We start from the raw sequence: 25,372 nt of genomic DNA, 5'->3' as shown, positions 1-25,372 counted from the left end.
AATCTATTTACTTTAGAAAGTTACACATGCACGATATGTTACACCATATTAAATTAACCAGAGTAGTAATAGATAATCACTGAATGATTCTGCCAGAGTGAATTGGGCCATATGCAATCCTTCCCACTCCGTTGAAAAAGAAACAATGTTGCTCTAACTCCCTAGCTAATTTTTTCCGTTGAAAAAGAAACTGATTAACACCTTTGAGTCAAAAGTGAAATGGGGTGGATTAATATAGAAAAACAGACCACATAAATATCAGAATCATCTATATATATAATTCACTAAGTCCATGGCAAGCAAGACGCACGCAAGACCGAGCCCCGCCCACCAACAATTCACTAAGCAGGCGACCATGGCACACGCACTACAGAGCCAACAATGCGTGCGAGAGCGAAAGCATTTGCCAAGACTGTTTTCATTAATCAAGAACGAAAGTCAGAGGTTCGAAGAAGATCACATACTGTTGTAGTTCCGACCATAAACGATGCCGAGTGGCGATTCGGCGGCGTTATTCCCATGACCCGCTGGGCAGCCATTACTCCCACTGGCATGCCTCAGCATAAAGTCAAACTTAAAATTGGTTCAGTTGTCATGCTTCTCAGAAACCTCATGCCAGCAAGAAGTCTCTGTAAAGGCACTAGACGGACTGTTCTCAGCATTCACCGCAATGTACTGGAGTGTAAAACAATCGCAGCTGCTTCCTCATAAACTGTCCTTATTCCCCAGATTTCCCTGACCCCATCAGATTCAAATTTGCCTTTTACCTTTACACGCAATTTCCTGTTAGATTGGCCTTTGCAATGACAAATAATAAGACACAGGGCCAAACTTTCAAAAAGATACGCCTGTATCTGCCAAAACCAGTTTTCAGTCACGGACAATTGTATGTTGCTCTCTCCAGAGTTCCATCTTTTCATTCACTCACAGTCGTATCCTCAAACCCACCCCATTTGGACAACTGTGTCTTTCAGGAAGTGTTCACCCATCTTAATACATAATTTGCCTGCCTCCTCACTCACTCACTCACGTCCGTCCGAAGCTGAATGCGCAGTCGCCTTCTGCGCACGTCCGAAGCCGAATACGCAGTCGCCTTCTGCGCACGTCCGAAGCCGAATTCACAGTCGCCTTCTGCGCAGCTGCCCGAAAAGCTTTACGAGACCGACATCCAACCCTCAACATCGCGGCAGGCAGCGGATTTACGGCCGCAAACATTCAAAGAGAAAGGCGACTTCGATTAAAGCTCTAGAGGCCTGAAAGGCGATTTCAACTACAGCTCGAGGCCTAATTACTCATTCTGATTGAATTACGCATTCATTCAATACACCTATATCAGGTTTGTGGTGCTTATACTTATTACTATTCCATATTGTACTAGAACATTCATCATTCAATATTATACTATAGGCCTGGAAAATTCATCAACTAACAGTACAAGCCTGTACAGTAATGAGTAAAGCGGACTACAATCATTACAAAACAACTTCTTCGTTACTTATTATTTGTTCGTCATACACTGCTGACACAAACTCGTGCCCGTTTCATCTTACGTTGTCGAAACGGGCTCTTTGTCTAGTCAATACATAATTATGCAGCGTATGCTACGCGGGTTGGCTAGTTATGAATAATAAGCATAATCTGCAACTTACAAACTAACAAAAGACCAGTGTGTGTGCTGGAACTGTTCTTCTCAAGCTAAATCAGTCTCCAGATGTGACAGCAAAGGCACACTCAAGTCTGGGATAAGGAAGCCAGAGAAAACAATTAAAGGAAAGACTCCATTTGTCTGGAAATTACTAACAGCTTCTGAGCCTTCTTTCACATCGGGAAGGCTGCAACCCCACTTACCCTCTTTTCCCCACAGGAAACAATTCTATCTTCTACTATTAAAACTTGAAAAGTAAAAAAAAAAAGCCTTATACGCTGATTTTTGTAGGTTAAATTAAGAGACTACCAAGCCTCATGAACTTTTTTGATACTGAATTTGTTTTCATTATGGCTGTAGGCTAAATTAAACAAAATAATAATAAATAAGAATTTTTTGTGAAAGTTGTGAAAATTCCTTTTTATTATTCAAACTCTGAAAGAATACACCTATCAAATATGTAAAACTCTATACATGATCATTTTGAAGTGTAAGTACCTTTCAAAAATACATGCATTGGTAATTAACAGTATTTGCAATATGACATTTTTTCTGCTTGTTGCTACAGACCTTACAGTCTGGCAGGTGCGTCTTGTTCTCATAGGTGTTGATAAATCTCATGTAGAGTCAAAATATGTTCTGCATATCTCTTTTTCTCCACACATATCAGTCTAAAAACACTCTCCTTAAAAAACAATTTTCTTATATAATGCGCTACTGTGGCTGTTCGTTTGTCTGTCCAGGATCCTAAATCACCTGTAGCTCGCAAACCGTTTGAACTATTGACCTGAAATTTGGTACACATATACTACGTGATGTCTACTGTTCACTTTCGAGGTGATGATTGACCTCCAAGGTTATTCATCTTTTTATTTTGAAATTTTATTTTATTGCAGAATCAACTCTCGGCAATGGCCAGCAGGGCAGCAATGCAGCATATGCATACAGGCACCTTTCTCATCCCATTACCACCTTCGCTGTCACTTCCCCTACCTTTTCATATCTTAAATTATTCTTGAGACAGATTTAAGACTTAGGTTGACAGATGAGATTAGACAGGAGTCCACGTGGACTATGATGTTTGCTGATGACATTGTCATCTGGAGCGAGAGCAGGGAGCAGGTTGAGGAGACCCTCGAGAGGTGTATATATGCTCTAGAGAGGAGAGGAATGAAGGTCAGTAGGAATAAGACAGAATACATTTGTGTAAATGGGAGGGAGGTCAGTGGAATGGTGAGGATGCAAGGAGTAGAGTTGGCAAAGGTGGATGAGTTTAAATACTTGGGATCAACAGTACAGAGTAATGGGGATTGTGGAAGAAAGGTGAAAAAGAGTGCAGGCAGGGTGGAATGGGTGGAAAAGAGTGTCAGGTGTAATTTGTGACAGACGGGTATCAGCAAGAGTGAAAGGGAAGGTCTAACAGGGCGCTGGTGAGACCAGCTATGTTATATGGGTTGGAGATGGTGACACTGACCAGAAAGCAGGAGACAGAGCTGGAGGTAGCAGAGTTAAAGATGTTACGAATTGCACTGGGTGTGACGAAGATGGATAGGATTAGAAATGAGTACATTAGAGGGTCAGCTCAAGTTGGACGGTTGGGAGACAAAGTCAGAGAGGTGAGATTGCGTTGGTTTGGACATGTGCAGAAGAGAGATGCTGAGTATATTGGGAGAAGGATGTTGAGGATAGAGCTGCTGGGAAAGAGTAAAAGAGGAAGGCCTAAAAGAAGGTTTATGGATGTGGTGAGAGAGGACATGCAGGTGATGGGTGTAACAGAACAAGAAGCAGAGTACAGAAAGAAATGGAAAAAGATAATCCGCTGTGGCAACCCCTAACGGGAGCAGATGAAAGAAGAAGAATTTGTTAACCTTTCTGTCTTGGGATTTAATGGAGCATAGCACAGTTTTAAGCTCCTAAAAGCTTCTCTTTTGTTAATCTTGTACTTGCTCCAGGTTACATTGGATGGTACCAAGCTCAGTGTGGAAACTTTATTGGATTGAGTCACACATATTTGCTAGTTCTTCTGCAATAATATATCCCATGCTGTCAGGCAGCATTTCAACGGTGTGCTCCGGCATCCCCACTTTCCAACTTCTCTGCAGAAACTGCAGGTTTCTGGACATAAGTTTCTCAACCCGAAAGCCATCTTTAGAATCTAAAGGGTAAATTTAAAATATTTTACTTTGTTATTAATTCTAATAAACTCATTTCACACAAGTGCATCTGCAATCCGAGGATATGTTGTCTCAGTAGAAGTAAATTTATGCGTATTTCAGATTGTATATCTGTGAATAGATTTTACATCTGTTCATGACTGCCCATAGTGTGTGAGTAAACTAAAATTACAGCTGCTTATTTTCAAAATATTTTGCAGGTGCATTTAAAACATAATTTTCAAATATATTAAAACTATTAACACCCATTGCAAAAATAGTTGGCAATCAGCAACTTTAAGCTTAGACCCTTTTATCAATAAAGATAAAAAACTAGGCTATACAAACAGTTTGAAGGCCAATAAACTAGGCCTCTGTGTAACAAAGAACTCAGGATAGTATCCTCTAATACTTTTGGAGGTATTTTGCATGTAGTTATTTACTTTTCTGCATTCAAATTAAAAATAAAGCTTTTGCATTTAACTTCTCGTTCAGTTCAGTTATGATAGACAACACTAAATTAATAGCACCTGTTTCACCTTTCCAAGGTTATGATTTAGTTATTCTGCTATTCTGCTACTGACGCTGGAAAATAAACCTCTTTTTCTCCACCTCAGCTAAAATAACGTTAAACTCAGCATCTGAAAAGTTTTTCTTTTTTTCTTCCTTTGGAACATTGTTTCTTTTCATGTTACTCACAACCTCCTTGTACACAATAACAGTAAACTGGGTGTGGAATTATGCTGATTAACTAACAATGTGAACAAGCTGGTCATTTAATATTCATTGGGGTTCATTAACCTATGCAGGAGTAAGGTTTTAGTAGCACCAATTCACTGAGATTTAAAAATGTTTCATAATTGAGAGCCAGTGTGCCCATATTGTATTTGTTGTTAAGTGTCAAGGCCTGTGTGCTTATAAACCACCTTCCTGGCTCTGGTGAGCTAAGCAGTTCCACCACAGTACGAGAGGGGGCACTGACGCCAACGTATCTTCTCGTTCACCTGTAGCATTGAAAGGCCACCCAAGGATGATGCCTAGCTCTTCCCACAAGGTTCAGAGTTGACTTTGCCCCTTCTGGTACCAACAATATAAAAGGGGGCTGCCTAAGGAATGTGATGTGACTGTTTGACCCGCTTGAGAGGAGGACACAGCTCTAACTCCCTAGCTAACTCTAATTCTAAACAAAGCTGTTAAGAGCTGTATTTACATTCATTTTTGCCACTGCATGGCTGTATTTGTTTGTTGGAATTAAATGAGGCAAACCAACCTTTTGCCTGCCTGTGTTAGTTACACAAACAATAGAACAAAAGCAACTAAGATAATGTTAGTAGCAGATTTTGATGGACACACACAAGCCAAAATTCTTCCAGGCACCCAGAGTGCTTTTATGTTATACATGTGATACAGGGATAAGGTGGAGGGTTACATTTCATGAAGCCTGCATTGGTGACAGATTAGTTTTCTGGTATAAAATATTTGCAGCAGTAGAGGAGGCAGTTACAAGATAAATATTTGGCTCAGTTTTTAATTGGCCTTCACAATAACAAAAATGTAAGTAAAAATTACTGTAATTTATGTAGATGTTCTAAAATGGCTAGGCAGAAGGTCATCTTCAGTCACTTAACACATTAGCAGCCAGATGAACACTGAATTAATCAAATTATACACCCCACAGGTACTTTAATAATACATTGTGGTTGTTCTGTTTGACAGTTTAACCTTCAAACTACTATTATTATCTTATTAGGCCAACAGCTTTATTTAAAGCATCCTACAACATTTGAGATACAACTGGGTACATTTCTCTTGTTTTTCAATTGGAACACAGGCAGGTGAAGTGACTTGGTCCTGGTCACACAGGGTCAGTAGCAGCATTTGAATCCACAACCTCAGGATTTGACATCCAAAGTCTTAACCACTACAATACAGTCTGCAGCTAGTGGAGAGGTCTACAAGGAATGCTACATCTCACTACTGCAGATGGGTCACATGTCTTTCAAAACTTCGCTGTGCTTCAGTTTAGTTTTACAAGTAGGAATTTGAAAATGGCTAATAATAGTTTTGTCAGAGAATTTAAATTCTCTAGAATGCTAAGTTTCTAAAGGTGCTAGTTTAAAAAGAAATTCATGAATAGTTCAAATTATTTTATCACATAATCAATAAAGTGTTTTTCACACATACTGCCTTAGGACAGGTCATATCTATTGACAATATTGCAAGGTGTCATGACTGCTGAGATATCCTCATTAAGGAAGTATCCTGTTGGTTATTATTAAGAAGGAGAGAGAACTTCTTACACTTCTTAAGGGCAAAAACAGTATAGTCAGGGCCAGGCTAAAATTGTTATCAAGGGGACTGTGTTCAATCGCAAAATGAAAAGGAATGGACAATACTTGAAGTTAGAACAAACCTAGAAAACAAATTGCAGAAGAAAGTAATGCATGGAGATGCAGGCAGAGCAGACAGAAGGAAGTGTAAGGCAGTACATATGTCAGCAGAGAGACCCTTTCCTGGCCAGGATAGTAGTACTGTTGTCTCTCTTTTTTTACTTTGATGATGAGATCTAGATTATCAATAGAAATTTATAAAAAAAATTTAAACTGATGATACCCAGCTCTTTTTGCAAACTCTAGTACTGGCTTCTCTTAACTGCCATTTAGATACGTTGGAAACTTGGGAAAAGTCACAGGGTTAATGGAGAGAATCTGAAGGCTACCATACATTTACAACACCTGAAAATGTAAGAGACTTTGAGGAACCTAAAATGGGGTTGTGATGCCCTGTGTCTAGAGATCCTGGCACAACTCGGAGTCAATGTGTTTGGAGTCGTACCTGAGCAGACCCTTGTAAAAGTGCAAAAACAGAGCTTGTTTATTAAAGTGGTAAATCAAAAATAAGTAGAACATAATCAAAAGGGAAAAAAGATTCCTAAAGAAAATCAGCGCAGTGTCAACAATGCCAAGGACACCGTCTTGATAACACTTACAAATAAAGAAACAAAAAAATCATTTTCAAAAAGCAATTCCTCTTCATTTTCCTAGTCTCAAAGAAAAACGTATACACACAACTATTTACACAGAAACAGTAAATGTGCACATTGTTCCCCCAAGTAGCCCTATTCTTACTCTGCTCTAGGACTATCTCTATTGAATTAATCCTCCAGAGGTTTGCTGTCAGAATGACCACAGCAGAAAGACCACCTAGAGGTCCCAACCACCTGGACTTATAAGGCCATGAGACTACCGTGCCCAACCCCGACCAACGCCTCATCATTCCCCTCCAATGGGGCACTAAGTCGTGACATTCGCCATACACCAAGCTTATCTTCCTGGAACTCTCTTCATGAATAAGTTCCTACTTCTGCTCATATGCGTGGCACGTCTGTCCAGTGGAGGACATGCTCTCTCTCTCTCTTACTCTTTTCCCTCTCTCAGGTAAGTAATTTTAATTCTTTATTATTAATTCAAACAGGCCTTTTACCTCCATTCCTACCTACATCGAGCTCATTCCTGCTCTTTCCCACAATGTCACAAAAAAATGTGGGCTTTTGTCCTCATCTGCCTTGCGTTTGGGTCATGCAGTGCTCCATGACCCAGCGTGTCTCAATGCTTGACCCAAGAAGCAATGACTTACCAGAGTCCATCAATATGCACTTTCTGTTCTGCCTAAAGATAACTGGCTTTCTCCTTATAACTATTTACATTTGAAAATGGCTATAAATAGTTATACTTTAAACGCATAGTTGATTTCCAGTAACACAACCCATCACAATTTTATATTAAATCACTGACGCCAAAGGACCTCTCTGTTATATCTTAATTGAGGACCTGTGTTAAAAGATTCAGACCTGGCCTGACTCCTTATAATTAAGAATGTTTGATCACTTTTGATAAGATGAATGAACTGCCACCTGTCACTTCTCATGGTGAGTCATGTTGCATTGAGGTACTGTGGGATTTTGGGTATTGTGGAGAACTGTCTTAAACTTCTTATGCTATTTTAATGCTGGATGATTTCATCTACATCTACTGTGAGTTATGAAATCCTGATTAATGTTTATATTTCTCCCTCTGTGAAAGGTCAACATGCCGGGGTATACTCAACACTCAAATGTGTGGTCATCCTAGTAGTTCATAGAGCTGATATGGACCAACAGTGAGCGAGTGAGTGACACAACAACAGGATTAGAGTTGTCAAAAGTGAAAAAGTGCATGTTCATTCATTACAATAACAACTATCAATAAGCAAAACAGGCACTCTTGAAGAAAGTCTACAGAAGAATAATAAATAAATAAAACACCTTGAAACAAATCGGAGAAACAGAGGTTCCCAGACTGTCCACAGAGGAACAGACTTTCAGCAATATTCCCGGGCACTTAATCCATGAGGTGAGCCCTGTCACAGTCATTGCTGCTTACCAGATGAATAAAACTATTGATATAGTGCTCATTCCATTACTCCATCCTCACACCCCAGTTCCACTTAGCAAGCTCCCACCTTCTCTGCTCTGATTCAGCAGCCTATACCTTGTCCTGACATGGACCCCTGGGTGCTCTCTCTCCAGTTAGTACCCACAGAGCCCTCCTTAGCCCTTTCCATCTCCCATGCTCTTAGCTGTAGCGGAGTAGGTTTGACTGTGCTCTCATGGATGACACACTGTACTAAAAAAAGACACAACTCTTACGGTCGCTTTCTTTCACTCTTCTCCTCATCCTCCTTCTCCACTGACTCTATTTCAACTCATGATCTTTTCATTCTTTTAATTTTCACATCGTGTCAGCCCCGGCTAAAAGGCAAAGGAAGCACAGAAAAAACTCTCTTATGGGTGATGTTTGCTATAATATTTATATTTCTCTTACGCTTCTGAAAAGTTTTCATTTCCTGTGGACAAATCTATCTATCTATCTATCTATCTATCTATCTATCTATCTATCTATCTATCTATCTATCTATCTATCTATCTATCTATCTATCTATCTATCTATCTATCTATCTATCTATCTATCTATCTATCTATCTATACTGGTAGGTATTGGCTGAGGGCAATAATATTTTCTCTAAAATGCAGGCTTACCTTGCTTTTGGAAAAATTGTCTATACAAAGAATCTGAGATGATTTTCAAATGTGCTACGCCCAATCATCTACATCGTCATTTCAAGTGCACCTAGCTGTTATAGGAGGAGAAGGGGCATCCTGAGTGAGATGGAGAAATATACATTACCTGGAAGGGAGGCCAGAGCAACAATGAAAGCATATTGGCCAGTGAACTGGAGAAATAATTTTGTGTCCAGCTGGCAGGAAATAATGGACAGACCAGCAATAGCCAGGAATCAGGAGTTGTTCCATCCTCCGCATGCTAGGTGGCATGGGTCCTCATAAAAGAACCCATTCTTTAAACCTGCCAGGATGCTTGGGAACTGGAGTGCAGAAGTTCAACATTATCACGGTCCCTATATATCAATAGAGGGTAATGTCAGTGAAGGACCTTCCCACTTTTCTTATGGCCCGGAAATGTTTCTAGGAGGACATGACGTGGCATCGGAAACACCCCTGGGTTCGGCATAAAAGGGAGCCCCCTGCCACATATGGACAAGCCGGACTTGGGAGGGCAACACTCTTCAGAGGAGAGAAGGAGAAAGAATTGGTGATTGATGAAATTGGTGATTTGTTATTCATTTATTGTATTATTGTGGCTTACATCTGGAGAGGATTTTTTTCTTCTTAAGTGAGGAGAGGGGCCCTGAACACCTCACTGAATTAAGACACAATCATTAAGACATCTGCTCACAGTGAATGTCACTGCTTCAAGTAGCAGTTACTTGGCTTATACTTTAGTTATTGCAATACAAGTCACACACAAATAGAAGGTATCAAGAAATATTTTAATTTTGTAAGAATTTGTTTTGATTATATATTAAATGGGATGGCAGCACAGTGGTAGCGTTGCTGCCTCACATCTAGGAGACCAGGGTTTGGGTCCTTGATGCTTTCTGCGTGAAGACATGGGTTAGGTAGATTGTTAAAGCTAAATTAATTCCTGATGGATGTGTGTCTGTGAGAGTGCGTTCACCCTGTGATAAGCTAGTGGCCTGTCTGGTGCCCAGTGGTTGCTGGGATAAGCTCCAGCTTCCCTTCAATCCTGTTATGGATAAGTAGGTTTTGAAAATGGATGGATGGATGGATGAAAGGATATAAAATGTGGTGAGATCCTACATTCACTTGTACGTAAGTATAATTAATTTCTTAAAAGTTCTTCTTGACTAGTTTGCTCATTGGAAAATGTTCCTTTTACTTGAGCAACTTTTCAGAAAAGTATCTTTATGTTTACTCAAGTATGGCAGTTGAATACTTTATACAAAATTGAGCATCTATCTGCATGCTGTGAAATGGCTGCAGTTTCAATAAATCATCTCTTTAATTATCACTGAGCTATTCAGACTGATGGGTGTCTGTCTCTTTTGTTTCTTGCTTTGAATTGTAGCATTGCTAAGAAATGCCATTATACCAGAGCTTCCTTTGCTACAATAATTCTTACCAAATGTTGTTTTATTCTATCAACGTGATATAAAAAACATCTGTTCTTTGCAATGATCAAATGTTTCATGGAATGCAAATTGGTGATTCTTTGGTTATCCAAATTAACGGGTTTCTTTTGAAAAAGAGAGAAAAAAGGCAATATTCAGCAATTCTTAAAGCGTGAACTTGCTTTTCACTTTTTTTTCTAACAGGACACCTGTTCATACATAAACATTTTTGATAATAGAATAAAAGGTGTATGATTCTGTTAGCTTGAATAAGTGTCAAACTTGCATTTAAAGGCAGTCTGTGCATATAACATGGGTCCTGTGATGCTACATCCCTCTTTGAAGGATTTTTAAGAATTTCATGACCTATTATGAGTAAGTTGAGTTGGTTACATAAAAGGAAGACTAGATGTAGCGTTTGTATGTTATTTTTATTGATAGGCATCTCAATCAGCCTGCATGGTGTTTTCCCGGTGTCAGTCTTTTTAATACTTGTCTGCTCATTTTGCTGCTTTTTGTGTATATTTTTATTAATGAAGTAGTCTTGTTAATTTCTTTATTTTTATGTTTACTTATTTTTTATTAAGTAGTTTTCTGTTTTTCAATTATTTTGTGTTATAGTAATATCTTTAAACTAGTTCTTATCCTTGTCAGTTATATGTTGAACCTAAGGGGGCAGAGCCACCTAACACTACAGTTGTAGTGACAACCCTCAGCTTTTAGTTAGGATCGAGAGGCCTCAGCTAACTGCTAAAGCTTTAGCTTTTCTGCTCCTATTCCTTACTTTTAAGTTCTCATCTTTGGTTCTTTTGGAGTTTTGGAAATGTTGACTCTGTTCTTGGTTTATGGTTTACTCATGATATTTGGGGTAATTTGCTTTGAGTTTGTCTCTTATACAGGTATACAAGTTATTGTTGATTCTTTAAATACGTTTTAAAGATGTCAGCTTGCAGTTTATAGGCAGCCTACTGCTAATCAGTCAGTCATTATCCAACCCGCTATATCCTAACACAGGGTCACAGGGGTCTGCTGGAGCCAATCCGAGCCAGCACAGGGCACAAGCCAGGAACAAATCCCTGGGCAGGGCGCCAATGCACCACAGGGCACACACACAGGAGGAAACTGGAGCACCCGGAGGAAACCCATGCAGACACAGGGAGAACATGCAAACTCGACACAGGGAGGACCCGGGAAGCAAACCCAGGTCTCCTCACTGAGAGGCAGCAGTGCTACCATTGCACCACCGTGCTGCCCCCTACTGCTAGTGTATGTGTGAAATATAAATTAACATGGGGCCTGTGATGCTACACCTCACTTTGAACTTTTTTAAGAATTTCATGACCTAATATGAGTAAGTTGAATTGGTAACATAAAAGGAAGACTAGCCCAACATGTAGTCTAAAACAAGCAAACACCTTAACTTGAACTCACAAAACCAAAATATCTGTACATTTCAAACAATGTAAACATAAAATAAGAGGCAACAATAGGTCAAAGTATTTGATTTCTAGGGTTTCTAGAATGTTTGTTTCATTTTCCACAAAAAGTAAGCCTCTTCTTTGTATTATTAATGTCCAAAGAAGAAGCACACATGGCTCCACACTTATATAACATACAGTAGCTGTCGTGACATTACATGTTGATGAGCGTGTGCATATACGTAGCAATAGCTCACAGCCATCTCTTAATGAAGTAATTTATACCTTGATAGCATTGACTCCCAAAATAAATTTAAACAAATAATCTAATGTAATCTCTCTATTATAATAAAAAAATCCTGGGAAGAGATGAGACTTTTTAGCCTGGGACGAGATGTGACTTTTTCAGAGAGATACTTTCATGTCCCGCGAGATGAGACTTTGTGCCAAGAAATTTAACCACACCCGGGGCTGGAAATAAAAGACAAAGAGTAGATGACAAAGTAGAATGTTGTAAAGAATTAAAAAATGTTGGCGCGATACACATGCAGAGCAGGTTAGAGATAATGAAAGTACTAAAATTCGAAAGTCTCAAAAAAAAATGATAGTAAAGATTGCATTAACGCAAACAAACAGAATTTATTACTCAGTGAAATAACGGAACAGCGAAAAGAGATTGAATATATTGTTCGGATTTAAACTTTAAGTCGGAGACTTGTAAATAGTCTAATTTGTGTTGCCATCAGGGAAAAGTAGTGTTTCTTCCCAATGAAGAGGTATCTCCGGGAGAATGAAAAGATTTGTTGTTTGGTGAAAGTGAAATCCACATACGCTATCGGCCGAGACACAAAGTGGCTGGCACGTAGCACAGGCCGGAGGGGTTGGCGAGCGAAGCCAGCAGGCGCAAAGCCCCCTAGTAATCTATAAATGAAAAATGAAAGAAGATATTGTGAAATAGTGTTTAACTGTCAAACAGACCAGCACACGTTAGTATATTCACACATCATTACATTACATTTTGGAAAGCAGCAAGCTGGGATTGATTTCTTGGTGTTTATTATTGTGTATAAAACTAATATTGTTTTTCCTTTTTTGACGATTTTTATCAAGTAAAGGCGATTATACAGGGATTGACATAACATTACAACGAAGTAGCAAAAAGGCATTGAAAAGGTCAGGACCACTGCTCAAAGGCAACTCCAGAATCTCCACAGACACCTTTATGCCGAGGGCTCTCTTTGGTGCCAAATGTTCCTACACCTCTGAGCCCCTTCCCACATTTAATTTTCTGCAAGGGTCTGAAAACAATACTAAGGACCCAAGCATTTCACACAAACTTCTTCCCCTGGTCTTGTAATCTCTGGGTTCTGAAATACTACTAAAGAAACTATCATCCCATTTATGTGATTTCACCGTAGCTCCAGCATGGCAGTGAATTATTCAATAGCCAGATCTGGTTGTTCTTTCATTACTTTGTATGGCCCTCTGCTGTTTGTCATATAGGCTGTAATTAAGGAAGAATGGCCAATATGCAGGAAAAATGAAGAGGCTTTAGAAAATGCACTCAAAACTAATATTATAGAAGAAAAGCACTTTCATGATTTTCTACTAGTGTTACTACAGTAAAACTGAAAGGATGCATAATAAAAGATGAAAGAGGTGATATCAAGACAAACAATGCACATAAATCCTATTGAATATTTAAGAGCTTTTGTTACTGCCTTCTCAATTAACAGATCAAGCAAATGCTTTAAACAGATTAAATTACTTACTTAATTACAAAAGATGCAAACATCTGCTTCCCTGCCTATGTAGGCTGCAGGTTTTCCCTTTTGTTATCTTGTAATTAGGGAAGGAAAAGCTTTGACCTTCTCTTTTCTTATCTGCCTTCAGATACTGGAAATGGCTTTGGAGGTTATAGGAGGTAAATTAAGATGATTATACACTCATAGTCAGCACACATGTTTAAATAAGTCTCAATATGATTGTAATCCAGATGTGCTTTAAGTTTTTCTTTTCATCTGTACTAGTGTTATTTGCTGATTTACATTTTGCACATTGGCTTTTTCACAAAAAGTCGTATAACTGTCTAATCTTATCACATTGCTACATGAACTTCTAGAAAGTTCAGTTTCCAGCTGAATGCAATTACAAATTCAAGGAATGTACCTTAAACCACAGCCTTAGCCTTTCTATGTTATTTTTATCCATAGACATCTTGATCTGTCTGTTTGATGTTTTCCCTGTGTCAGTCCATTGCAGGGTACGCTCACATCTTGTGGTTTTACCAGAGTTTCATCCATGGCCTTAGTCTTTTTAACACTTGTCTGCTCATTTTGTTTCTTTCTCTGTATATATGTATTTTTTTATTAATGAAGTAGTCCTGTTAAATTATTTCTTTTATGTTTATTTTTCATTAAGTAGTTTTCTGTTGTTCAATTATTTTGTGATTTTGTATATTTATTACATATTAAACCTAAAGGGGCAGAGCCACCTAGCACTGCTGCAGTTCGCATCACCCTCAGCTTTTAACAAGGATTGAGAGGCCTTGCCCAGTGCTGAAGCATTAGCTTTTCTTCTCTTATTTTTGGACTCCTTATTTGTAAGTTCTCCTCTTTGGTTCTGTTGAGTTTTTGAACATATTTGCTCTGTTCTTCCTTTATGGTTTAGTCATGATTTTTGAGGTTATTTGTGTTGGGTTTGTTTTTTGAATATGTGTAATAAACTCTTTACTCTTATGGAGCATAGTTTTTGCTATTTGGCCTCTCTAGCTCTAACATGAGACGATTGCTACCACTAATCTGTCCTAGGTGACGGCAGATGATAAAAGGATAGGCCAATATCACACCCCAATAAATTTCCCGTATACCCTTTATTCTACTCAAAACAGTTCCTTAATACCAATACATTGTATAGCCCACAAAAACTATAGTCAATATCTATACTCACATTACATCAAATAAACAACAAAAAGAAATATAATCCCTTACACATGCACCTCGCCACCCTGAAATAACCCTTATATTGCAGCGCCACACACATATACATATATATATACACAACAACAATATTCATTCCCCCAGTTCCTCTTCCAGAGATGATAAATAGCTCCACAGATTGTCCACTGTTCTGCCCCGCAACTACCGGCAGGCAGACGAGGAGTCCTGAAAATTAAAAAAATACTCATCGATGATATCTTTTCAGTGACGAAAATGCAATGAAAACTAAATAAAAATGTGCCTTTAATGACGAAAATTAGAATGAATGCTTTTAAAATCATTGCTGACGAAAACTAAGCAAAGTGAAAATGTTACAGACAGACGACTGGACGGTGAGCGATGCGAAGATCTTTGCACATCACTGTTACACATGACATTGCACAACAAATAATGAGCATGAATGCAGTGGTACAATTTTAAAATTTGTAAACATGCTTGTAATTGGATAACGCTAAGTTTGGGCACCATCAGGAATTCATCACGTCAGCCAGAATCCTGCTCCACCCCGCTCTGCTATGTCGGACAACATGATTCTCAGGCAAAAAAGCGGTCAGACATATGGACCGACTTTAATTGCAAAACTTACAAAAGTCAAACTTCATGTAAACCACGTGGAATGAAGCTCACAGGAAAGAACACAACTAACCTGAAGGGTTGTCTAGAGGCGTGCCATCCTGAGATTCACGCCAAGGTATGTAATGTTATCTAGGCCCGACAACAATACTGTTTGTTACCTCTGGCTTTCGTTTACCCATCTAATACAAATGTGTCAAGTGTGAATGGGGAAAATGTGCATATTAATAAAAAATAAAAGAAAGCCAACACACAGACAGACACAGGATTTTGTTATTGCCAGTTTGATCTCAGCTTTGAGAGCGCAATTAGATGCGCTCAGCCTCAGATATAAGTTGTAACTGTTTAGCTTGTAGTGTCACACATTTCTTACAGCAGATGACATGATGTAGGATTAATCGTTTTTAATACGGTGTACTACACAGTCCAGATAAAAGAACAGAAGCTTCACAATCGTTCCTTGATTATAATGAGCACACATCTACACCTGTCCATCCGTGCATCCATTCCATTTTGTAACTGGTGGATACAGTTCAGAGTTATGGGTGAAACCACGTTGAGCGTCTCCACATACACATACGGGCACAATGGCAGTGACAACAACAGTCAAAGCAATTAATCATTGAGGCATATTTCAAACAAAATGGCTATTTGGCTTGTCTACATCACTGATGAAATGCAGCTGCTCCATTTGTTAAAGCTAACATAACATGTATTTAAGATTTCAGTCCTTGAACTGCTTGAAGCACATCTCCCAATTAATGCAATATGTACATTTACAGGACAGCAAAACAGCAGTACTTTATTGCTAATGACCTGAAGACACTACATTTGTGTTATTTGTTTTGTTTTTGGGGGCAAACTAATGTTTATGAGCATAATCCCTAAAATGTGAATAACATAGTAAAAGCACTTATGTCTTTTATTGGAATGTGTGACGGAATGGGGCCATCAGCGAGCCCGAAAACCCCAAACATGAACACACAAAGATTCCCAGGTTCAAACAATGTGGTTTATTCCACACAGTACCTCCATAGTAGCACAAGCACAAATCACAGGTTCTCTCTCTCTCCCTCCATAATACTTCTCTTCTTATCACCGCACTGATTTTTAGTAAAATCTTAGAGCAGCATAACTAATGCATGCTGAAGGCCAGAAAACTGTGATGACAGACCAGAGCTGCCATTATCTAACTAAGAGCTTTTGGAGTAAATCCATTCTACACCTACTCTTCATTTTATGTTTAATAATCATTACATGTGGTTTGCCTCCTTAGTGTACGTGTTAGTATAATAGTTTAAAGGTACAGTATATTCTGTGTATATTCATATGTTAAACAAGATATTCACTTAATTTTGCCTGTTTGGCTAATTTACTTTTACTTTTAGTTGACTAAACCCAATTTACTTTTTCTTGACTAAAATTAATGTATTTTTTGTTGACTAAAACTAGACAAAACTAACAATAATTAAATGACTAAAATATGACTAAAACTAAAATGCAATTTGGTCAGAAGACTTAGACTAAAACTAAAAAAAATGTATTCTCAAAATTAACACTGACTGCCAGTCCCACCCTCCAGAAATGACTATCTATTTGCTGCAGCTACATGTTATGTGGGTGTCTCCTTGGCCTGGTCCAGTCATTCGGGTCTTCAGCACCGTTGGGGAATCGTGCCACATGGCTGTAGTGCAATTGATGCTCCTTCACAATGCAGGTAACATGTCTCATTCGGGACACTGTGAGCAACTGCTTGTTTGACACAGAGTCAAATAAACAGTAAACAAGAATTCTCTGAAGAGACACAGTACTTTCTCAGGTCACTAGATAGCATCCATGTCTTGCAACCATATAGCAAACTGGAAGCACCAGGACTTTAAAGACTTGGACCTTCATCCTTTTGCAGAGATATCAGTAGAACCATACACCCCTTTCCAGTGACCTCATGAACCCCCATGCTCTCGCAATCTTTATACTGACTTCAAAGGAAGAGTCACAAAAGGCATAAATGTCACTGCCAAGGTAAGTAAATCTCTTGACATGGTCAACACTCTCTCCACAGACAGACATCCTGCCTATGGCTGTGCCCAAGAGGTCATTAAAGGGCTGGATCTTGGTTTTTATCCAGATCATTCACAAGCTCAGACACTCAGACTCTTCACAGTCTCTTGAGAGCCTTGATCAGAGCCTTTATTGACTCTGCAAAGATCACAGCATCATCGGCAAAGTCAAGATCAGTAAATCTTTCTTCACCAACAGATGCCCCACAGTCGCTGGACCCAACAACTCCACCCAACACCCAGTCCATGCAAGCACTGAACAGAGTTGGAGCAAGAACACACCCCTGATGAACCCCAGAATCAACTAGGAAAAACACAGAAGTCCTGTTTGCCGCTCTGCACAGCACTCACAGTACCAGTGTACAGGCTTGCAATGACATCCAGCAACTTCAGGAGGATCCCACAAAGTCTCAGGTGGTCCCACAGGGCAGTTCGATCAACTGAGTCAAACGCTTTACGAAAATTGACAAAGGCTGCAAAGAAACTCTGCAGATATTTGCTTTTGTGCTCAATGAAAACCCTGAGAGCCAGGATGTGGTTGATGGTAGACTTCTTAGAAATAAAACCAGACTGCTCCAGTTGCTGACTGCTCCTATCGAGAATGACCCTAGCAAGGACCTTACCCGGTACCAAGAGCAGTTTTATTCCCCTGTAGTTGCCACAGTCCAGGCAATCACCCTTCCCTTTCCAGATAGGGACAACAAGTTCTATTTTCCAGTCAGTTGGGATGATGCCCGTCTCCCAAATGGAAGCAAATATTTCTTGCAATGCCAGGAGGACAGCTTACCACAAGCCTGGAGAAGTTCACCCCAGAAACCACAGATCCCTGCAGCCTTTCCTACCCTCAGCTGGTTCACCACCTGTACAATCTCAGTGAGATTGTGTGGTTCAGGGTCAGCCTCAAGAATCATGGACCCAGAAATATCCAACGTCCTATCAAGATGATCAGCTTTTAACAGATTCTCAGAGTAGCCACCTCAGCAGGTCACAACTGCGTGTCATCTGTAAGGACTGTTCTTCACTCATCCTGACTGTGACCGATTCAGATGTGCGTAATGCTTAGATACCTCTGTAAGCAGGATGTGGTCACTAGACCATAGATGGTGTGTCAGTTGCTCACAGATTCATCTGACAAACACCTCCTTATCTGCCTTCTCAGTTCTTGATACAGATCAGAATTCCATCAAGCCATGTTCTGCAACTCCTGTCGATAGTATCCCATGCAAGATGGAACACCTTCTTCTGGGAAGACCGGCAACACCAACACAACCCCTCAGCATCCATCCATCCATCCATCCATCCATCCATCCATCCATCCATCCATCCATCCATCCATCCATCCATCCATCCATCCATCCATCCTCTTCCACAAACGGCATGCAAACTCATTAGAAATAGCCTGATCTTGGAGTCTGAACAGGTCTAGCCTCATTCTCCTGGTACGTGGTTGCCTACTGACCAAAATTGGATCTTCAGAGTAGCAACAACAAGTCTGTGGTTGGATTCACAAACTAGGTACTTCTATAGTCCATGTAGTTCTTTAGGAGCCTCCAGCATCTGCCCACAAGGATGTGATTTAACTAAGTCCAACAATGCAACTCAGTACACTGGAACCAAAATTCAACGATCCACAACCCCTGACCGCAACCCCTGAAGTCAAGGAACATGAAGCCAGTTTCACCACGGCTGCTAGATCCATGGGGACCAACGCAATCCTCATAGCCAGTCCTCTCAGTGCCAGTGGTGGCATTGAAGTCACCCATGACCAGATGAGTGTCACCTCACGGGGACCCATCAACTGCAGAGCAAAGTTGCAAATAGAATGTCTCCTTCACCAAGATACCAGTCACCGCGGTTAGAGCATACACCAAGGCTACAGATAAGATGGCAACCAGAGGGTGCCTTAACCTGAGTCTCATAATACACTGATTTAAAGGAGTGACATTGGACACCATCGGAAAGAGCCAATCCACCACAACAACAGCTACTCCCTGAGTATGACAGCAATCAGAGCAACCAGACCAGTTAAAGGTGTACTCACCTACAGAGATTTGGCCAGTCCCAGGTCTGTGCACTTCAGACAGTTCTGCCACTGAAATACAGAGTTTACGAAATTCCTCCAACAACAGAAGAAGATGGTTGTTAAGCCGGAGAGTCAAGACTTTCCACGCCCCTACCCGGATGGGACAACTCAAATTAAGGCCCAAGCGCTGCCGTGCAGCAGGCGACACATCAGCAATAATACCAGCTCCAATTACCAACAGGTCTAACCCCATTGGCTTTCCGGTGGTTTCGATTCTTCTGGGGATGAGGCTCCCAAGGGCTTTCCCCCATCCCTTTCATAATGGGAGCAGCCTTCCCGTTGACAGCTGCGGCAGAGCTATTGCCGTAAAAAGCAGAAAGGAGTCTTGCCTGCCATTTAAGAAGAAGAAGAATCATTATGCCATAATGGCATGCCTGTGCAATGGTCAGAACACATGCTTTAAATTGATGGGAACCTTGTATTATATAATGTAAATACATATGGTTATGTTTATGTATATGTGTATGTACTTTAGTTGATTTACTGAAAATAAATATTGATATATGCATTGTAGAAGCAAAGCTGTTGAAATTTGCCTCTGTTTCTTGCATTCTCGTTCATCACAGCTTAACAGTATTATTCCAAGATATTCAGTTCTCCATTTTTTGACAGTGCTTTATCTTACAGTAAATTGATTGTAGTATGTGTTATTCATGAAGTAAAAATAGACTGCTTAATTCAAATAGGCAAACATGTCCATATAAAAATGAAATCAAGCCTCTGATTAATAAAAGTAATTTCATTTAGTAGTGATCAAAATATATCTTAATTACAGCAGTAATAGAAAGCAACAGCTCAGCACTGGGTATTTATACAATGTATCATCATCAGCGGGTGAAGTCCAACAAATCATTTACAGATAGAAATGTGGCTAAATAGTTTTAAAAACCTGTTTTATTATCTGCAAAGCCAAATAAATGAAATAGTATCCAATTAGTGGCTGCCTGATTTAAAAAATATATGCTCCAGCTGTTTGACTAAAACATACTGTAAAAGTGTCTGGAACGTGTTTATAATCTGGGCAGATCACAACACACAAAAGACACCAGATATTTGCAAAAGTGTTGAAAATCCTTGGCTAGTTACATTGCAGAACAAGATAACCAAGTCATCTTATCAAAGAAGAAAAGCAGATAAAAGAAAAAAAAGAATAATTTAGGTCCTCTAACATAAGTGGCCTTGACCACCTTAGGTCAAGATTTTCAGCCTAAAAGAAGAATATTTCTCTCTTGCTCCCTTTATTATATAATTATATAAAAGTTCATGATTTTTACTTTATAAAAATGACAATCCTCTTCAAAGTTCCTGTTAGAAGCAGCCGGGTGACCAGTTCATGGCTTGAAGTGTTACAGCTGTTTAACTGGGTAACCACAAGTGAGTCAATTAACTTGTCTCATAATATGTGTAAGTGCATGTAAATACAATATATACTTTAACTGATTGTCTGAAAATAAATATTGACATATGTACCTATCTGAAATGCAGCTACTGGAATTTGAGCATATTTCTTTGTATTGTATTTCATCACAGTTGTACAGTATTGCTATGAAGTCTGACTAAAAATGCATTAAATTATAAAAATGCATTATAATGCATTATATGCCATTGCTTTATCTCACGTATAAACAATGCAGTGTACTGTATGTGCACAATTATATCCACTGTGGAAGTTTGTCCTTTACATACTCAAAAGGCATGTGGACAGAAGCTGTCACTTATGGTTCTTCACTGCAAGTCGAAATGTTCTTGCAGACTGGCTCTGTCGACTAGCAGGCACCTGAACCACCAAAATCCATCACTGTAACAGTCTAACAACAGGCAGCTAGCGTGAGCTGTAAAAATGTTTATAAGAGACAGACTAATAACACAGTGTGTGACTAGTCATTGTCATTTTCTTAAAAACAAATAAAAATTGTATGCATGTGACACCTTTCTATTTCAAATGTTATACCGTCACTTTATATCATAGAAGTAGATTGAAACTGTATGCATATGCTTGTTACAGTTGGTACACTAAACGGTTGAGTGACTTGCACACAATATGTCAGAAGAATAAGTTGCACCAGCAACCTTGTAGTTTACAGTCCAATATTTTAAACTGGTCAATGTGCAGCACTTCCTCTTCAAGAAGTAATTCATTATTTCTAAATGTCCATATTAGAAAATCTTCAAGAGGAGGAAGACTTAAAATTCACACTCACTTTAGTTCATGTTTTTGAAATCCTTCTTCCACAAAACCCCTTAGCAGCAACACTGATGGGAAGACCAGGACAGTATCTTCATCATCAGCTTGTCACTTTGTCTTCCACTACACCAATTTATGCTATATCTACTTATTTAGAGTTGAATGTTATGAATTTGCAACTTATGTAACACTTTGCTTAGAAAACAGGCTCAGAAAGCATGCCCACATTCACAAATATAAAATCAATAGAGAAAAATATTTCCACAAGCCATCTGCTTCTGCAAAATATATGGTAAAAACTCTCATGACAGCACATTATTGTTATTTTGTTTTTCTTTTAATCAACATTATTCTGTTTGGAAGTAATAATTCTCATGCAGACCTGAAAACTTTAAGCGACTGATTACATGCTGCAAATTATAAAACTGGAAGGCTCTTCACTCAAATGAAAAACAACTTTGCATCAAATCCTTAATTGTAAAAGTTTAAAAGCAAGCTTTCACAAATTGGTTTTTTTTTTTTTTTTTTTGCTACCATCTCCAATATACTTTAAACAAACACGATGGGTTCTAACATAACCCTTAGCAGCCACATTAATGAATAAGATGAGCGTTTAAATTCAGGCTTGATAATTATGTTTGCATAGTGGAAAAACAGAATCTTCTGCACCCTGGAGCTCAAGAAGACACATTTTTCATTCCCAAGAAAACCAAATGAAAAAGTGAGAACTGCCCTGGCCTGGCATCTGCCAGTTGTTTATATGCATTGTCGACTTGGCAGAAGCAGTGCAATTAACAGAAAAGTGCACTTATTTTATACTCTGAGCCATGAATTTCACCAAGCTTTAACTTCTTTTAAGTTCTGAATTTGGTAAGTTACTGTGCAAAGAAAGACACTTCTCAGAAGTCATTGCAATCAGAGAGTAAAACGTGAAAGGACAAAATGTGCCTGGTTATGTTACAGCACAGATAGGCAGATATTTTCATCGCCTCTTTCAAAATACCAGGTTTGGGTTATCACATCTCTTTCAGTTTTTAAATATCTATATAAAAATAAGACATGTCCTGTATAAACCAAATCACTTTTAAATTAGTGTAGCGGAAATGACATATGGACTTTTATACTTTTCAGGTTATTACAAGTTTGATTTTAACAATATGTTTTTAATCATTTTGGATCTTCTCACCAGGCTTTCTTTGATTCTTTTTATTTTTATTGTAGTGTAATTTAAGCCAGTCTGTTCTTAATTTAGAAAGTTAGTTGCAGGGTTTGCTGCCATCACTTTTGTCCTTTTGCTAAGAGTCAGTCGTAATGAAGCCAATAATCTACATACCTGTTACCGGTACTTACATGAGCATTGTGTTTTGGGGAATGTGCCTCGGTATCTCGGTCACCTTGCTGCCCAGGCAGGAGAAGATTCTCATTGTCGCATTCACAGAACACATGTGGCATTCGGTGTAGGTCACCCAAGCCAGAAGAAGCAGGTAAACCCAACGTGCCTGCATAGTGTGCTTCCTAAAGAGACTCCAAGTCATCTCGCCTGCAGCTTTCTTTTTTTCGTTCATTAACAGATTGTCAGGAAGATCGCGCAGAGCAGCCTCCTTCCTCTTTCACCCTCCGTCTTGTTCTCTGTACAGATTTCAGATTTACATAGTTAACATGTCATTGCTTTAAAAATGAATATGTTTTTGTGAAAATAACAGACAATTGTTCAAGCAAAACGAGCTACGATTTGTTCAGCAGCCAGAATGAACTTGTTTAGGAAATGCATATCGGAGACCTTGGAAAAAGAAGCATACTGATAAAAAGGAAAAATGCTTTTTTTTTCATTTTTTCTCTCTCAGTGATGTAGTCACAGGTCTTTAAATGTGCAGCTGACTTCCTGTATTTTTTTAATGAGCAAATGATACCATATTCAGAATTAGGCTACCTACTTCTCTCGCTGGAGTAGTTTATCTGTAGCTGCCCTCTGTCTTCTAAATTTAGTTTAGAAATACACCAAGTAACACAAAGTAACAGCCAGAATAAAGAGAAACTTCAAGTAGTAACTTTAATGCCTTACCTTCCGTTTAATTCTATTGTCTCTGCAATATATTTTCTGTTCATGGATCTGCATTGAAAGCCAAGATTTTCACCCTTTTATAACTTCTTTTTTTTTTGGCAACAACCTTATCTAGAGTCTGTCCTTGGTCCTTTGACAAGCTACTACAGGAACTAGACAACAATCAAAATTGGAAATATTCAGCCAAGAACACAGAAGAAGTCATACAGGGCTCGCTGGAGGATCACAAGTATATTCCAAGTATTTGAATGTTTGCTTAAGCTAACAGCCGGATCCTGCATGTCTTTCTCTCCAAGAACCTGCTCTGCCATTCTCTTCCATTTGTCAGCTGGGCGCTCGGGCAGATCATGATGTCATCATCTATGATCAGCTCAGTGGAGAGGAGTAATGACAAGGGCCTTAAGTACCTGAAAGTCTCTGAAAACAAGGTCACATCTTGAAATTTGACAATTCTATATTAACAGTGGGGTTCTTTATGGATTGCCTGGTGGTGCAGCAGTTAACACTGCTGGCTTGCAGTTGCATACACTGGGGATTTGATTTCCATCCATGTAATGTAAATGTATGGACTTCTAACAATCCTACTGTGTCCATGTAGTACTCTAGTTTTCTGCAATAATCCAAGGATGTCCATATAAGGTTCATTAATCCATCCATCCATTATAAAAACTCACTTTATCCTAACTACAGGGTCACAGGGGTCTGCTGGAGACAATCCTAGCCAACACAGGGCGCAAGGCAGGAAACAAACCCCAGGCAGGGCGCCATCCCACCGCAGGGCGTGCACACACACACCAAGCACACACACTAGGGACAATTTAGAATCACCAATGCACCTAACCCACATGTCTGTGGACTGTGGGAGGAAACCGGAGCACCCAGAGGAAACCCACACAGACACGGGGAGAACATGCAAACTCCAGGCAGGGAGGACCTGGAAAGCAAGTCCAGGTCTCCTAACTGCGAGGCAGCAGCGCTACCCACTGTGCCACCGTGCCACCAGGTTCATTGAAGATTACATAATTATCCCAGTATGGATGAGTGTAGCTGTATGTATGAATGCCATTTGATGATTTGACATTCTATTGTGGTGCCCCGGATCCCCAGGCATGGGCCTCTTCTGTCTCTCGGGACATTGATAGTCATAACTGAGTATGGACTAGGGCAAATGAAGACATAACAACAGTTATCAGTGCAAAAAGTGCACAAGTGCTTTATTTAAACAAGGCAGTCTTCAAACACATGTACAGTGCAATATGTTTTCAAAAACATAATCCATAGTGCAATGGTGAGGAAGTTAAAAATCCAATTAAGAGTTAAAACAGGAAAAAAATCAGAGCCACAACTGCCATACTTGCATCTTGTCCTCAGTGCTTCTATATCATTCCTCACCCTGCTCACCCCATCAGCAGAGCTGAGACACCAGCTAATGCAGCCCACCTTTCGTCTCCCATCAAAGAAGCCTTCGTTGGTACCCACCGGGATGCCCCAAGTCCAACTCCTTTGTCCTTCTGCCTTGGTTGGCAGCTGCAGGTTTCCTGGAGCACTCGATCGCTCCTGTTCCTAAGCTTAGAAGGTGTAATCAACCCCTGAAGCACCTTTCTCTTTGCTCCACCACAGAGCATCCTCAACTGCTAAGCCTGCTTTCTCTGCCAGGTGCCCAACT

The 25,372-nt window shown here is 39.5% G+C and overlaps 1 protein-coding gene across 2 annotated transcripts in view; it reads right to left on the bottom strand.

Annotated features, from left to right (window-relative positions):
* fshr (follicle stimulating hormone receptor) overlaps positions 1 to 23,936 on the bottom strand; it is a 159,838-nt gene extending 135,902 nt beyond the window's left edge. The window contains exons 1-2 of one of the 2 annotated variants that reach the window (XM_028820409.2): positions 23,707 to 23,936; positions 22,995 to 23,273 (exon numbers count right to left, since the gene is read on the bottom strand). In XM_028820409.2, coding sequence (XP_028676242.1) covers positions 22,995 to 23,209 — 215 coding nt within the window. In that variant the 5' untranslated portion in view covers positions 23,210 to 23,273; positions 23,707 to 23,936. Of the gene's footprint in view, positions 1 to 22,994; positions 23,444 to 23,706 lie in introns of those variants that run through there. The other variant, XM_028820408.2, reaches the window with a different exon arrangement.
* Between the last annotated feature and the right edge of the window lie 1,436 nt (positions 23,937 to 25,372).

The sequence above is a fragment of the Erpetoichthys calabaricus genome, chromosome 15 (assembly GCF_900747795.2).
Source record: "Erpetoichthys calabaricus chromosome 15, fErpCal1.3, whole genome shotgun sequence".
NCBI classification, from domain to species: domain Eukaryota; kingdom Metazoa; phylum Chordata; class Cladistia; order Polypteriformes; family Polypteridae; genus Erpetoichthys; species Erpetoichthys calabaricus.
The sequence above is the reverse complement of the archived record's forward strand: the minus strand, read 5'-3'. Positions and strand labels throughout refer to the sequence as shown.